Source organism: Mus caroli, chromosome 17 (assembly GCF_900094665.2).
Source record: "Mus caroli chromosome 17, CAROLI_EIJ_v1.1, whole genome shotgun sequence".
NCBI classification, from domain to species: Eukaryota; Metazoa; Chordata; class Mammalia; order Rodentia; family Muridae; genus Mus; species Mus caroli.
The window spans coordinates 26,792,600-26,806,661 of NC_034586.1; the positions used below are offsets into that span (position 1 = coordinate 26,792,600).

General features: G+C 50.2%; 1 protein-coding gene across 1 annotated transcript in view; it reads left to right on the forward strand.

The window, feature by feature from the left end:
* Glp1r (glucagon like peptide 1 receptor) overlaps nucleotides 1–13,559 on the forward strand; it is a 35,224-nt gene extending 21,665 nt beyond the window's left edge. Inside the window, exons 6-13 of the mRNA XM_021149582.1 lie at nucleotides 1,453–1,606; nucleotides 2,358–2,517; nucleotides 7,015–7,075; nucleotides 7,606–7,675; nucleotides 7,798–7,886; nucleotides 8,224–8,362; nucleotides 9,654–9,695; nucleotides 13,315–13,559. Of these exons, the coding sequence (XP_021005241.1) occupies nucleotides 1,453–1,606; nucleotides 2,358–2,517; nucleotides 7,015–7,075; nucleotides 7,606–7,675; nucleotides 7,798–7,886; nucleotides 8,224–8,362; nucleotides 9,654–9,695; nucleotides 13,315–13,482 (883 nt within the window). The 3' untranslated portion in view covers nucleotides 13,483–13,559. The remainder of the gene's footprint in view (nucleotides 1–1,452; nucleotides 1,607–2,357; nucleotides 2,518–7,014; nucleotides 7,076–7,605; nucleotides 7,676–7,797; nucleotides 7,887–8,223; nucleotides 8,363–9,653; nucleotides 9,696–13,314) is intronic.
* The last annotated feature ends 503 nt before the right edge of the window (nucleotides 13,560–14,062 follow it).

Here is a 14,062-nt window from a genome sequence, read left to right on the forward strand (position 1 = left end):
GTGTGACTGTGTATCTTCCATGAACTTACGACTTCTCTAGCAATATTGAGCCAATTTTATCATGTTGTCCACAATGACCTTATCAGTCCTCTTGTTAGAGATAGTTTCTGAAAATCAAATAGAATCTATGAACAAGTCTTCCATTTCTTTTTATTGCTTATTGCTAGAATGTGTTAGGGAACCCACTGCTGGGACCCTTGAGACATTATAGCTCATCCATACATTGTTCTGGTGTTTCTCTGAAGATTTCATCTGTAAGCCATAACCAGTTCTGGTTCACCTCTTCTGTGGCCCTGTTGTAGGGTGAGACCTGTAAATAGTCAGTAGCGGTGACACATCCTTGCTTGGCTGCTGAATTTAAAGTCGCTGAGTTCCTCCGTTAAGAATGATGTTGGCTTTTGCTTGGGAGGTAGCCTTTATCAAATGAAGTGCCCTTGGATTCCCAGTTTGCCACACAGTTGTGTATGTGTGTGTGTACACGCATGTGCTCTTCACACAGATTGCATACCAAACATGGAAGCAGAAGAGAAACATCAGGTGTCCCACTCTGTCACTCTCAGAGCGACATATTTTTTCCATATTTGCTTGAGAACAGGATCTCTCACTGAACATAGAGCTGAGCTGGCTGCCAGCAAACCCCAGCAGTCGGTCTTTTTTTTTTTTTTTTTTTTTTTTAAATTGATTGAGTATTCTGCTGCATGTACACCCAAATACCAGAAGAGGGCATCAGATTGCCTTATAGATGGTCATGAGCCACCATGTGGTTGCTGGGAATTGAACTTGGGACCTGTGGAAGAACCAGTGGGAATTGAACTTGGGACCAGTGGTTAAGCTCTTAACTGGTTGAGCCATCTCACCAGCCATCCCAGTGGTCTTGTGTTCTCTACGCCCCAACCCCACCCCAGTGCTGAGGTTACAGGTGTGCAGGCTTGCTTTTCCACAGGACTGCTGGGGATCCGAACTGAGGTCCTCATGCCTGCACAGCTAACACTCTCACCCCCTGAGCCATCTCCTCAGCTCTGCTACATATTTTCACCTGAGAGGATACATTGTACCCATTTCCTTTTGAATTCCTACTGTGTGCCTAGAGTTACTCTGCCCCAGAGAACAGTCTAGAAACATCCTGTCCTACAGAATCAAATCTCCCATAGGAAGACTGATCCTGACACATATGTTGCTTTGGTTACACATAACTATGAAAGATGGCACCACAGCAAGGGGTGGAAGTGAGCCGTGACTACCAAGTTGAGGGCCTTGTAGACGGGCAGGGCATCAGAGATTTTCAAGGTTGTGAGGAAGAAAGACATTCTCAGAGGAAGGAAGATTTGAGCATATTCCCAGAGGTGGATACATGCCTGATGTGTATGCATGTGGGCTGACCAGAGAACTGGTACTGGCTGGAGAGCCAGTGTTGGCTGTCATGCCAGGAACAGGCTCTGTTTTCTCCCTTAGACACTTGCACTGCACCAGGAACCACATCCACCTGAACCTGTTTGCATCCTTCATCCTCCGAGCACTGTCCGTCTTCATCAAAGATGCTGCCCTCAAGTGGATGTATAGCACAGCTGCCCAGCAACACCAGTGGGATGGGCTCCTCTCCTATCAGGTGGGTGGTGCAGCCTGGGGGAGCCTGGGAGGGGAGGGCATTGGTCAAAGAGTCTACTACATAACCATTGGACGGAAAAAAGCAAAAGTAGCCCAGATGTGACCTTAGGGAGTCACTGTATGATAGGAGAGGCACTCAATAATGGGGAATCCCTAGTGTTATGGGAAACTCCTAGTCTGATGGTAGAGGCAGTACACAATGGGGAGCCCCTAGCGTGATGAGGGAGGCAGTCTAACTTGAATAGTCCTAGTTAGATGGGAGAAGGCAATACACCATGGGAGTACACCCTAGTCTGATGTGAGAGGCCGTCTACCCCGACAGGCCTAGTTTGATGAGACTGAACAGCTTAAGAAGCCCCTAGTCTGATGGAGGAGGCAGTCCACCTAGGGCAGGTAAGAGTCTCTGCCATAGGGAGTTCAGTCTGATACGGGAGTTCTCTGGATGCAGACCTGAGTTTGAGTCTCAGCTCTACCTTGTACTGGTTGCATACTAGTCCAGACACATCCCATGACTTCTCCAGGGCTCAGTTCTCCTCCCAGCATGGGGACAATTGCAGGTGCTTTCTTCTCAGAAGAAAGAGGATTCAATGACCCAGAGCAGAGAGAGTTCCCAGTAGTGACCCTGGCCATATGAAAGCTCCTTCACCCCATGTTAGCCATGGTAGGACAGTGGCCAGGCCAGACCATCGAGGACTGACAAGTGGGGCAAGAGGCAGGGCTACTGTTCCCATGGGACCTTTCTTTGTCCCTAGGACTCTCTAGGCTGCCGACTGGTGTTCCTGCTCATGCAGTACTGCGTGGCAGCCAACTACTACTGGTTGCTGGTGGAAGGCGTGTATCTATACACACTGCTGGCCTTCTCGGTGTTCTCGGAGCAGCGCATCTTCAAGCTGTATCTGAGCATAGGCTGGGGTAAGGCCCACAGTTGTTCACCTTACAACCTTCATGGAGACCTGCAGCAAGGGCTGGAAGACCCCACCCTACCATATATATGTATACCATATACCACATGTCATATACCATGATCTCATATCACATATCATATGTTTATATTATATATTATATATATGGTATCTACATTTTCTTAGTAAATGCCATTCTCATATAGCTAAATATCACCCCCAGCCCCACCACACCACTAGAAGTCAGGACACTGTCCTCACATACCTCTTCTCCTGAGGTCCTATTGGAGAGTACTTCATCCCCAGTGCAGGGCAATCAGAAGTTCTGTGGGAGATGCTACATCCTGGGCCTCACAGTGGGCAAGGGGTAGGCAAGTGAACAGGGTACGGGCTAACATAGGATACCACTGTGACGATGAAGCAAAGGACTCGGGGGTGAGCCAATCTGGGAGGGGTGGCCGGCAAAGAAAAAGGTGAACTGTAGGTGTGCCTGGAGCCCGGCTGGAAAGGTTCTAGCCAAAAAAGTCTACTGAGAACCATCAGGTGTTTTTTTTTGGCTGGAACATTTCTGGTTGTTTTTCTACCTCTCGATGGATGGGGGTCTGGTGGAGGATGGGGAGGGTTGCAATTTGGTTGGGGTGAGGAGACAGATGAGGGCAACCCCTCCTAGAGGGACCAGTGGGTACCCCCACTTGGGACGGACAGAAGACAGGCCTGTGCTCAGCCCTCCTTAATCTACTGTTGACGTTCCAGAGTTTTCGTCCATGTGCCGAACCGTTAGTCCCTAGAGCTATTCCGATCGATCCCTCCTAGCCTTGGCTTCCAGAGACGTCTCAGCTTAATCACAGTAGACTGAGCTCTCCCATCCTGGTCCTGCTCCAAGGAAGAGATGGGGGAAGGGTGACAGGTCCTTCTGAAATGCTACTTGGTGCTGGAAGCATCCTTCTTACAAGAAGCTGCCAGCTTACCTTCCACGAAGCCACCTCAGGGTTGAAGAGCCCTAATGGGGGGTTATCATGATCCAAGTATTAAGGCTCCTAAGGCCTGGAGAGCAAAAGGGCCTTAAAGACAGAGTAGGTATTGGGTCACAAGAGGCTCCTGGCTTCCTGGCTCTGGGCCTTGTCGTCTACTTGTCAAATGCAGGTCTTAGCTTCTGCTTTTCCACTCAGTCTCCTGCTGATTCTGCTGAGAGACTTAGATCTCTATACAGATAAAAGGCCCTGATTTCAGCATACAGAGATCCCTGATGGTCCCTGTCCTTCCTCTTCCTCCAAGACCCAGCCCATTCTACTAGATCTTTCCTTCCTTCCTAACCCTCTCTATCCTGCCAGGCAACCCCATCAGGTGGGGCATCTGGAGAGTGAGGACTGATGCTCCCTGGGGGGGGGGGTGCAGGGACAGACCATTAAGGAACTCAGGGAAGGGCTTCCTCTGTGTGGGGGACAAATAGTGTCTGTCCATTCTGGGAAATAACATCAGTGCTGTTTGTATCTGTCACCATAACAACCCAAGGGCAGGACCAACCAAAGGCAGGGAGTTGGTAGGAGTCAGTGGAAACAGAGGATGCTCTGGAGTTCTCAAAGGAGATGATGGGGAAGGGTGCCAGGTCTTTCTTGCCTATCCTTGCTTAGGGCTCAGAACCCTTGGGGGATTCTTTCCCAACCATAACATCTTTTTGGAGGGGAAGTGAGGTAGAGAGAAGAAGGGTCCGAGGGAAGACAAGAGTCACAGAGACCTGCCCAAGTCAGGATGCTGCAAAGCAGCTGTGCAGCTGAACTGATGAAATGCAGCCTGCAAGGATTATGTCGTCTTGGCTGCTGGTCGGGCTATGCTCCTGTTTCTTTACCTTGTTTACCAGATGTTAATGAATGGATGAAGCTCACCAGGGGTAGCTAGCAGTGTGAGCAAGCTCTCTCATACTGGAGTGAGGTCTCAGAGAGAAAGAACAACTGCTGATGCAGAACACACAGCTGGAAGTTCCTGTACATGAGTGGCCTAAGAAATGTCGTGTTCTTGTCTAGAGAGCTTCCCTTTTCTCGTTGATATATTTATTCCATCCCTACTGGGCATATTCTATGGGGCAGGGTCTACGCTATGCCCCAGCCCCCTCCTAGGTCTTCCCATTATCTGTTCAGTTCCATGAAGACCTGGTTATAAAACATCATGGGTGTTGGAATGGCTGGTCTGTGTAAAAATAAACAGAATGGGGAGAGATAGCTCCCTTGATGAACGTGCTTAGTACCCAGTCATGAGGATGGGAGTTCAAGTCCTCAGAACTCCCACAAAGAAGCTGTGAAAGATGCTGGGGAGACAGAAGGATGCTCAGGACTTCCTGGCCAATCAGTTTAACCTACTTAGTAAACCCCAGGTTCCAGTGGGAGACCGTGACTCAAAAATACAAGATAGCAGATCCTTAGGAATCACCTGAGGTCATCCTCTGGCCCTCACATACCTGGCCATGGTCACTTTTGCACACTCACCCTCAAACATAGACAGGGACACACACACACACACACACATGCACGCATGCACACAATAAATGTAGTGAAACTTTTAAACAATACTAATAGTAAACTAAGTAAATGGACCTGCATGGAGATCTGATGGGTGTGGGCCAACTGTGCACTGTTGAACTCCTTGCCTCTGTGAATCATGAGCTAGTGTAGTGATCCAGACACACCAGTTGTTCAGCAGCTATGACTGTGTGGGACCTGGGAACTTAAGGATACTGAAGATAGATGGTGACTGGAAATGTATACCTGGGAGAATGTCCCAACACCACATACACATGTGTGTGAGGCCTCCAACACACAAGTGTGCATGTGCGCACACACACACACACATGCACCTTAATATGCACACTGTGTCCTACTTCATACACCCGCGAGACTCACTTGAGGAAGGCATAGGTAGGAGGCAGGTAATGAGAATATTGATGCAGAAAGTCATTGAAGGTGGCTGGAGTTACAGTCCTTTCCTCCTGATCTGTGGCCTCGTCTGCCATGAGAGGGTGATCAGCCCACCCGCCAGTTACCAGCACAGACCAAGCTCCGGGATGAACAGGGCTCCTGCTCTACTCTATAGACCTTAGAAACCAGCTGGATTGTGTTTCCATTCCTGTATAACAATGACCTCTGAACTTAGAGCATCGAACTTCTAACTCACAGTTCCTGGGCTCAATACTCTTGAGTTCAACATAGCTGCACAGCCCTGACTCAGAATGTCCAGCTGGAGCTGTCTGTTAGAGCTGCTGTCATCCAGGGCTTGGCTAGGGAATCTATTTCACTCATGAAGCTGTGGGCAGGAGTCCTCAATTCTGTACTCTAGGGACCTCTCTGTTGGCTGTCAAAGACAACAATTGGTATGACAACTGCCCCTTCCTTCACTCCCCCAACTTAGTAAAGAGAGACAGAGACAGAAACAGAGACAGAGACAGAGAAAGAGAGCAAGAGAAACTACAGAACTCTATAATCCTAGCTCTTAAGAAGTAGATGGGGAAAGATCAAGAGTTCAAGGCCACCTTTGATTTCATAGCAAGTTTTAGGCCAGTTTGGGCTACTTGAGATCCTGTCTCATCAACAACCACAAAATCTCAAATGCCAAGAGGTCTTAATCCCTGGGAAGCACCCAAGTGGCTATCTATGAGCTATCTTAGTCACCTTTGCGTTGCTATCACAAAACACCCAGGGCATGGTTCTCATAAAGAGAAAAGGTTTATGTGCAAGATCACCAGTCTGCAGGTTATGTCAAAGATTAGACAGACCCATTACTTTGGTCCTCTTGTGGGGGTGCCATGTTATGGTGATGGGGTGCATAGAGATGAGAAAATAGCTCACTTCATGCCAGAAGCAAAAATGAGAGACTGGATGGGCTAGGGTCCCCAAATCTCCTTTGGGAAGGACTTCCCCCAGTCCCTATCTTCTGAAGACTCCAACATCTACAAGTATCACACCAATGCTTATCTAAACCCCAGTGCTCACTGGGAAGCATAACTGCTGTGTCTGTTGATTGGGTAGGCTTCTGTGTAACCGGGATAGGGGGCATGTCTGTTTTCTAGGCCCAGAACAGTTGCATGGGGGAAGGAACAGACACTTGAAGGAGCATGTGGGCCCTGAGGGAGTGGACTGAGGTGGACGTATGGGCTGAAGACAGGGAGGACGGAGTATCAGAGTTTCTTGGTCCCCTTCCCACAATGTTGTACAGATCCTATGCTACTTGAGGGTCTATCCTGAGGTCTCACAACCAAGACTCTGGAGGCAAATCCTGGTAGAGGGCCTGATACATGGAGGGTCTGGACTACAAAGAAGTCAGTACGAAGGATGTGGAGTGTGACTGTGAAATCCCGATCCTCCATTCTCCCCAGCATTCAGCCAGCCTGTTTTAGAGCCAGGAAGGGACAGAGACTTGGGGCACAAGGGGTCTGGGGTGTGGAGAGGACCTGGTCACTGTGGCAGCAGCTCGGACCTGCCAGCTTCGATCTCCTCACTGTCTTCCCTCCTTCTTCTAGGAGTTCCGCTGCTGTTCGTTATCCCATGGGGGATTGTCAAGTATCTCTATGAGGACGAGGGGTGAGTGAGCATCCTGCTGCAGGAGAGTGATGCGCTAGGGTCTCATGCTGCTCAGTTCTGAGAGTCTTGAACCCTGGAGCATACGTTTATTGCCTGTCAAGGAGGATCCGTGGGGTCAGCAGGAGTTTAGCGTATGAGTCAGTCTCTAATGTCCACTCCCTGAACCTGTCATGGCACGGTAGGATGATCAATATTTCTGGCCTTCGTAGTCCATGGTGCCTCCCTGATGGGTTTTATGAACATCAGAGTGAATAGCCTGTTGTTCTGTATATGAATCTGGGCGCGCATGTGGCTGTTTGCAGAGGTCCATAAAGATGGGGGGAAGGCATGGGTAGCTCTGTGAGTGACCCTGTATTGAGGATTTGGGTAGGGGGCGGGGCGTGGGCTGCCCTTTGCAGGGCTCTTCATGGATCTGCGGCTGCATGTAGTGCTTTGCTTGGCCTCGTGCACATGTACCTTGTCCTGTCCTAGCCCCCGAGGGCTCTGTGATTCCAGCTGGCTGCCTTGTGTGCCTCTCTCTTCCTCTCCAGCTGCTGGACTAGGAACTCAAATATGAACTACTGGCTCATCATCCGATTGCCCATTCTCTTTGCTATCGGCGTAAGTGACAGGATTGGGGGGTTGGAGCGGAAGCTGGTGGACCTGGACTGTGACCAGACTGATGGCTGGGAGAGAGACTGAGAGCTCCGAACCCTCCCCACCTCCACTCATGTGTTCTGCAGGTCAACTTTCTTATCTTCATCCGGGTCATCTGCATTGTGGTCTCCAAACTGAAGGCTAATCTCATGTGCAAGACTGACATCAAATGCAGGTACACTAACCAAGCTGGCTACAGGGGCCCCCTCGGCCTTCCCTTCCAGCAGAGAAACTGGGGTACTCTGTTTGGAACCCTGCAAAATGCTCTTTTCCATCCAGGCCTGGTTTATAACCTCTAACCTTTCCCCTCACTCTAAGCAGCCCCTGGACCTTTGAAGTCTTGACCTCTGCCCCCATCCCCCCGCACCCCCAGCAGCCAGTCCAGGGTATTTCAATGAAGCGTGTTCATGACTGGGCAGAAACAGGGAGAGGCGGTGTAGATGCAAAGAGGAAAGAACAGTCAGTCTGTGCACACACCCAGAATGACCCCGGTGGTCTCACCCTCTCTCCAGGCTTGCCAAGTCCACTCTGACTCTTATCCCGCTTCTGGGGACACATGAAGTCATCTTTGCCTTTGTGATGGACGAACACGCCCGAGGAACCCTACGCTTCATCAAGCTGTTCACAGAACTCTCCTTCACTTCCTTCCAGGTGACTCAAACCTGGGGCCACTTTCCTGGGATGTCCCAAAGTAAGGGAGGGGTGGGCACCAGCCTGCATGGTGCAGATGGAGACCTGGGAAAGCAAGCCTGGCCCCGAGTCACACAGTTGGAGCAGAGCCAAAGAGAGTGTCCCCAGGTCTTTGGACATATTAATCAGTCTTCTCTGGAAGTCCATAGGACAAGAAGACCTCCTAGGTGTGGACCTGGGTGTCTGGGAGTCTAGAGAAAGAAACGGCCACCCACTAGCATCCTGCCAGGCAATTTATGCACACAATGCATTCAGTTCTCCCAGGACTCACAGTTGAGAGATTGCCCCCACTTGACATAACTGGAAACTGAAGCCCAGAGATGTTAAAACAAGATTTCCAGGGTGTCGTGTGGCTTTTCCTAGGGAGACATGAACAGACAGACATCTATCCACCCCAGATAGAGTACTGACAGACAACCAAAGAAATGATACAACTGAAGTCCAGTTGAACCAATGAGCTTCTTGGGGTTGGATACAGGATCATGGGAGGCTCAAAGACAGCTGCATCATTGAAAAGGCCACCCCACCATGGCTGATAACTCATGGAAGATGCAGGCCCAGATCTCCCTGCACAATCTCTAGGTAGCTCCACAGAGCAGTCTCCTCTCTGCAACTGCTGACTGCTCATATAACCCAGCGGAGGGGCCTTGTAGCTTTCTGAACTTCCTGAGTTTTGTAAGTTCCAGGAACTTCCTGGGCCTTATGAATGTCCTCCCTCCTTCTAGGAAGGAATATCTTAAGTCAGAAGAGGTAGTGTACCACACAGACCTCACAGAGGTTCAAAACAAGGAATTGGTCCTCCTCACTAGCATTAGATGATGCAACTGTTACTGGAGAGATGGCTCAGCAGTTGTTTAGAGTATCTGATGCTCTTGCAGAGGACTCAGGCTTGGTTCCCAGCATCCGTGTGTTCATATACAATTGCCTGCTACTCTAGCTTCAGGGGATAAGATGCTCTGGCCTCCAAGGGATCCTACACACACGAGGTGGATATAAACACACACACACACACTCATGTACACACACATTCATGCACATACACATATCCGCTCATGTGTGCAAGTATACACACAGACTCACAGATGGACACACACACACACAATTATTTTGGAAGATTAAAAAGAAAACAAACCACCCTTATCTATCTTCAAGCCTGCCTGGGATGCCCTATCTGAGGAGAGGGGTATCAGGGGCTGGTTGTCCAGTTGCTTCCTTTGGGCTCCCTTCCTATTAACAAGCCTCTTGTTTCCAGGGCTTGATGGTGGCTATCCTGTACTGCTTTGTCAACAATGAGGTAAGATCTGAGGAAGGATGGTAGGGACCCTGTGGGGGCTATGCAGTGAGGGTTCATGTAGTCTTTCTAGTTGAAACTGATGGTCCTTTCACTATGGCTGAGATTTAAGGTGACATCTGGACTTTATATTTTCTGTAGTCTCCTCGCCAACACACACACACACACACACACACACACACACACAAATGAAAAAAAGAGCTTAGGTATGACTTAGCCTTGCATTAAAGAGTTAATGTTGACTATTTCAAGCAGGGGTGTCCAACCTTCAGACCTTGCCACATATCACTGTCATCCACAAATGATTTGGGCTACATTCGGTGCTGTCTTAATATGCACTGGGCCATTAGGCTACAGGTTGGGCACACCTGATTTATTGCAAAGTGATTTGACACACATGTGTCCAAGCCACTCTGGTGGCCTCTGCCCACAAGAGCTGTTCTCCATACCCGGAGTTGCCATGGCAATGCCAGGTACTTGTGACCTGAGAAGATGGCCTGAACATTTGTCTCATGTGGTTGTCAGGGCCTGCACCAGCTGCTGGTTGGTGGGTAGCAGCAGGGACAGAGGAGGGGAGGGACTGGCGATGGATTGACTGTGGCTTGTGTCAGAGGCCAAAGTGAAGTAGCCGAGGAGCCCCAAGGGCTCATTCTGTTCTGCTCTGCCAAGCTGTGTGATGTCAGGCTAACCACCTTGAGGTCTTTTTCTCTTCTACCCAGGGGTCAGTAGAGGTGAGAAAGATTTACCAAACCTGGATGGTACTTAGTCAGGGAGGGCACTTGGAATGTGAAAGGGTTAACATTGGATGGAGCAGATGCCAGGTCATTCATTCATTCATTCATTGGGTTATTAGCACATCAGATGGCACTCATGCCAGGCCAGATGATTCATTCATTCATTCACTCATTCATTCATTCACTCACTTATTCATTCATTGGGCTATTAGCAGTGTGTGTGTGTGTGTGTGTGTGTGTGCGCGCGCGCGCGCGCGCACGTGCACGCGCGCACACCATAGATCACAGATGAAGGTCAGAGGATTGGGGGATTTGATTCTCCCTCTCTTCTGTGTAGGTTCTGATGGGCCAACTCAGGCCACTAGGCTTGGTGGCAAAAGCCTTTACCCACCAAGCCATCTCCCCAGCCCCAGAATCATTCTTTGTTTTACTTCTCTCACTGATCAACAAGAGGACCTGGTGTGAGAGGCAGATTCATTGAGTGGCCGTTCATTTGACTCACTGAAGCAGCCTGCAGCGAGAGTCCGCTGTGTGCTGAGCACTGTGCTGGGAGCAAGGGTACTCAGAGGAGGAAGATGCAGTCACGACTGTCAAGTGTTCTCTGCTGAGTGAGACGGAGGCATGGCCAGAGACCTGCTAGGCGTCTAGAGCTGCAGCAGGCAGGAAGCCGGTGATTAGGTGCCGGGTTGGAATCAGGCTGCACCTGGGCTCTAATCCTAGCTGAGCCCTGGGCAAACATTTATATGTTTTCCTCTGTGTTATCACCTTGACTTGAGGAGTGGTGGCTGCTTCCCTAAGTTAACCAAGATGGTGTCCCTTTTTGGCTATGTATGTATACACGTGTGTGCACATACATGTGGAAGCTGGGGGCTGTGCCAAGTGTCTTCCTCAGGTACTCCCCACCTTGTTTGAGATAGTGACTCTGGCTGAATCCAGAGTTCATCAATTAGTTAAAACCTCAGAGATCCACCTCTCCCCAACAAACACCCCTCCAGCACTGGGCTTATTTTGTTTTATGTGTAGGAATGTTTTACCTGCATGTATGTCTGTGGACCATGTGCATGTCTGGAGGCCAGAGGAAGGCACTGGATCCCCCTGGAGATGGAGCTATTGAGGGCCAATGGTATTGAGCCACATATGGTTGCTGGGACTCGAACCTGGGTCCTCTGGAGGGGCAGCCAGTACTCAGGTCCTCTCCTCACGTTTATGAAGCAATTTAGTGGTTTTTGAGAACAACTCTGATGACTGGGGCCACCATGGAGGTTCTGAAAAAGTACTAAGGGAGCCAGGATGGAGGGATACCATGTTCTTTAAGTCCTGCTGCTGGTTTGGCTGTGCCCCAGTGTATCCGTTTCCTTTCCCTTCTTCCAAGTAGAAGACTGTAAGAGATTGCTTTCCTGCAGCTGTGCAGAAGGGAGCCATCTTTGGGCTCAATGTCTCTCTCCCAGCTGTCAGCACTACACAAGCCCAGCTAGGCAAGGCAGCATCTGTTCTACCTCCTTCCCTCACCCTCCAGGGCTGGGCTCCATGACGCCACTGTCTGGGACACCAAGACGCCCTGGCAGGCAGGCGCTGGGCAATCTTAGCTCCATTCAGCACCGAAGTTCTTGTAAGGGATGGCTTGTGGCCACACAGAGTGTCTGGCTGGGCTTAAGGCTTGATGTATGACATGGAAAGAGTAGAAAAGGAGAGTGTTTGCCTTGGGGCAGGTAGAGGCATTGGCAGGGAGCCTGTTGCACACAGCTGGCCGATGGCAGCCAGCCCTCCTGATGGCTTGGGACTAAAAGGAACACAGTCCCCAGACAGTCTGAGATGGAAAGCCTGTGGCAAGGAGGGAAAAGCAGACAACAAGAATAGCTCCCAGAAGAAGAGGGATCCAGCCGTCAGGGTGTGCTGTACAGCTTGTAACAACCCTCTCTGGAGCCCAAGTCACAGAGCTGTGATGGAGCCAGGGACCAGGGATGGTGGGCATCAGGTCAGAGCCCTTCCGTGTTCTGTGTAACTTTCTGCCCCAGCAATCTGATCCTTTAGCATATACCCAGCTGAGAAGTCCCCTCCCTTGGGGAATGCCTGAGCTCAATGCAATGGGGAATCTGAGTTGGCTGAACTCCGTAGGCAGATTGTCCAGCCAGGCTCCCATCAGTTTCTCTGCATGGGATGGATCCAAAACCAGGCACAGAAATCCCCCTTGCTTTCTTCACATCTTCCCTGACCTGGGAGGTTCAGGGACTGAGTGGAAATCAGAAGGGAAATCTGAGCTTGATAATTCACGCTTGTCATTCCCACCATTCAGGGGGCTGAGGGAGGAGGGTGGAGAGTTCAAATCCAGCCTGGGCTACCTAGTGAGACTTTGCTGTCAGAAAAGAAACAACAATAAACCCAGACCCAAACAGAACAAAGGAAAAGCCTCCTCAGGGAGTTTAGACTGCTGGGGGGGGGGGTCCTTGCCAGGGTTAGGGGTGGGGTGTGCCTTGCCCTTTCAATTGTCCAAGCCACACAGGGAGAGCCTTTTATAAAGCGAGACTCCATCTTCTCTGGCTCAACCTCGCTCTCACTCTCCACCTCACTCTTTCTCTTCCGTTGAATAAAACTGTGATGGATTGTAAAAGGTACTTAGCTGAATCACTGAATTTAGAGATAGAAAGGGCCAATTAGGTCATCAAGCCCATCTCTCTCCAGAGGAGAGGCAGAAAATAGGAGACAACAATAAACAATTTTATTGGGATATTAATTTAGGCGCCTGAAGACCTTGGCTCGTGTCTTGTAATATAATCCAGTGGATTTTTTTCCCCTTCCCTGCTAATGTAATAACAGGGCCATTTTGTGGGCAGTTGGTTTGCCTGATGGCTTTTTTTTTTTTTCTTCCCTCTCTTTTTTTCCCACGGAAGGTCCAGATGGAGTTTCGGAAATGCTGGGAGCGCTGGAGGCTGGAGCACTTGAACATCCAGAGGGACAGCAGCATGAAGCCCCTCAAGTGTCCCACCAGCAGCGTCAGCAGTGGGGCCACGGTGGGCAGCAGCTTGTACGCAGCCACCTGCCAGACTTCCTACAGCTGAGCCCCCGTGCCGCTCCTCCTGTGGTCCTTGCTCTGGCTGGGTGGCCATCCCAGGTGGGAGAGATCCTGGGGATAGGGAAGGTGAGGGACACAGGCACACCACACACACACACACACACACACACACACACACACACACACACACACACCATGCTTTCTTTCTCCAAACCTATGAGGCAGGCAAGTGGGCAGTGTCCCCTGGGGCCTAGATACATGTCCTCCAAGGAGAACAGCCTGCTAATTTAATCACCGTGGCAGGAAGAGAAGAAGAAACAATTGCTGCTAAGATGAAGAGGACTTCTTCCTGTTAAAGCCGCAAGGCCCTTGGGGTTCCCATGGACAGAACAGCAAATCAACCCGGACTCACACTCAAGGGCAATTGCTGATGGGTGGAATTGGGGCTTCCGAGAAGAGGCCATGAGAGACCTGCCTTTGGAACCTCAGCCAGTCCAGAGCTCAGCAAGGTGAGCTGGCTGTGCTGTGTGCATAGCTGGGGTTGTCACCTGCATCAATCAGCCTTCCTCCTGACAAGAGGCTTTCTCTGTGCATCTGGATTGCTGACATTCCCCCATCTGCCTATC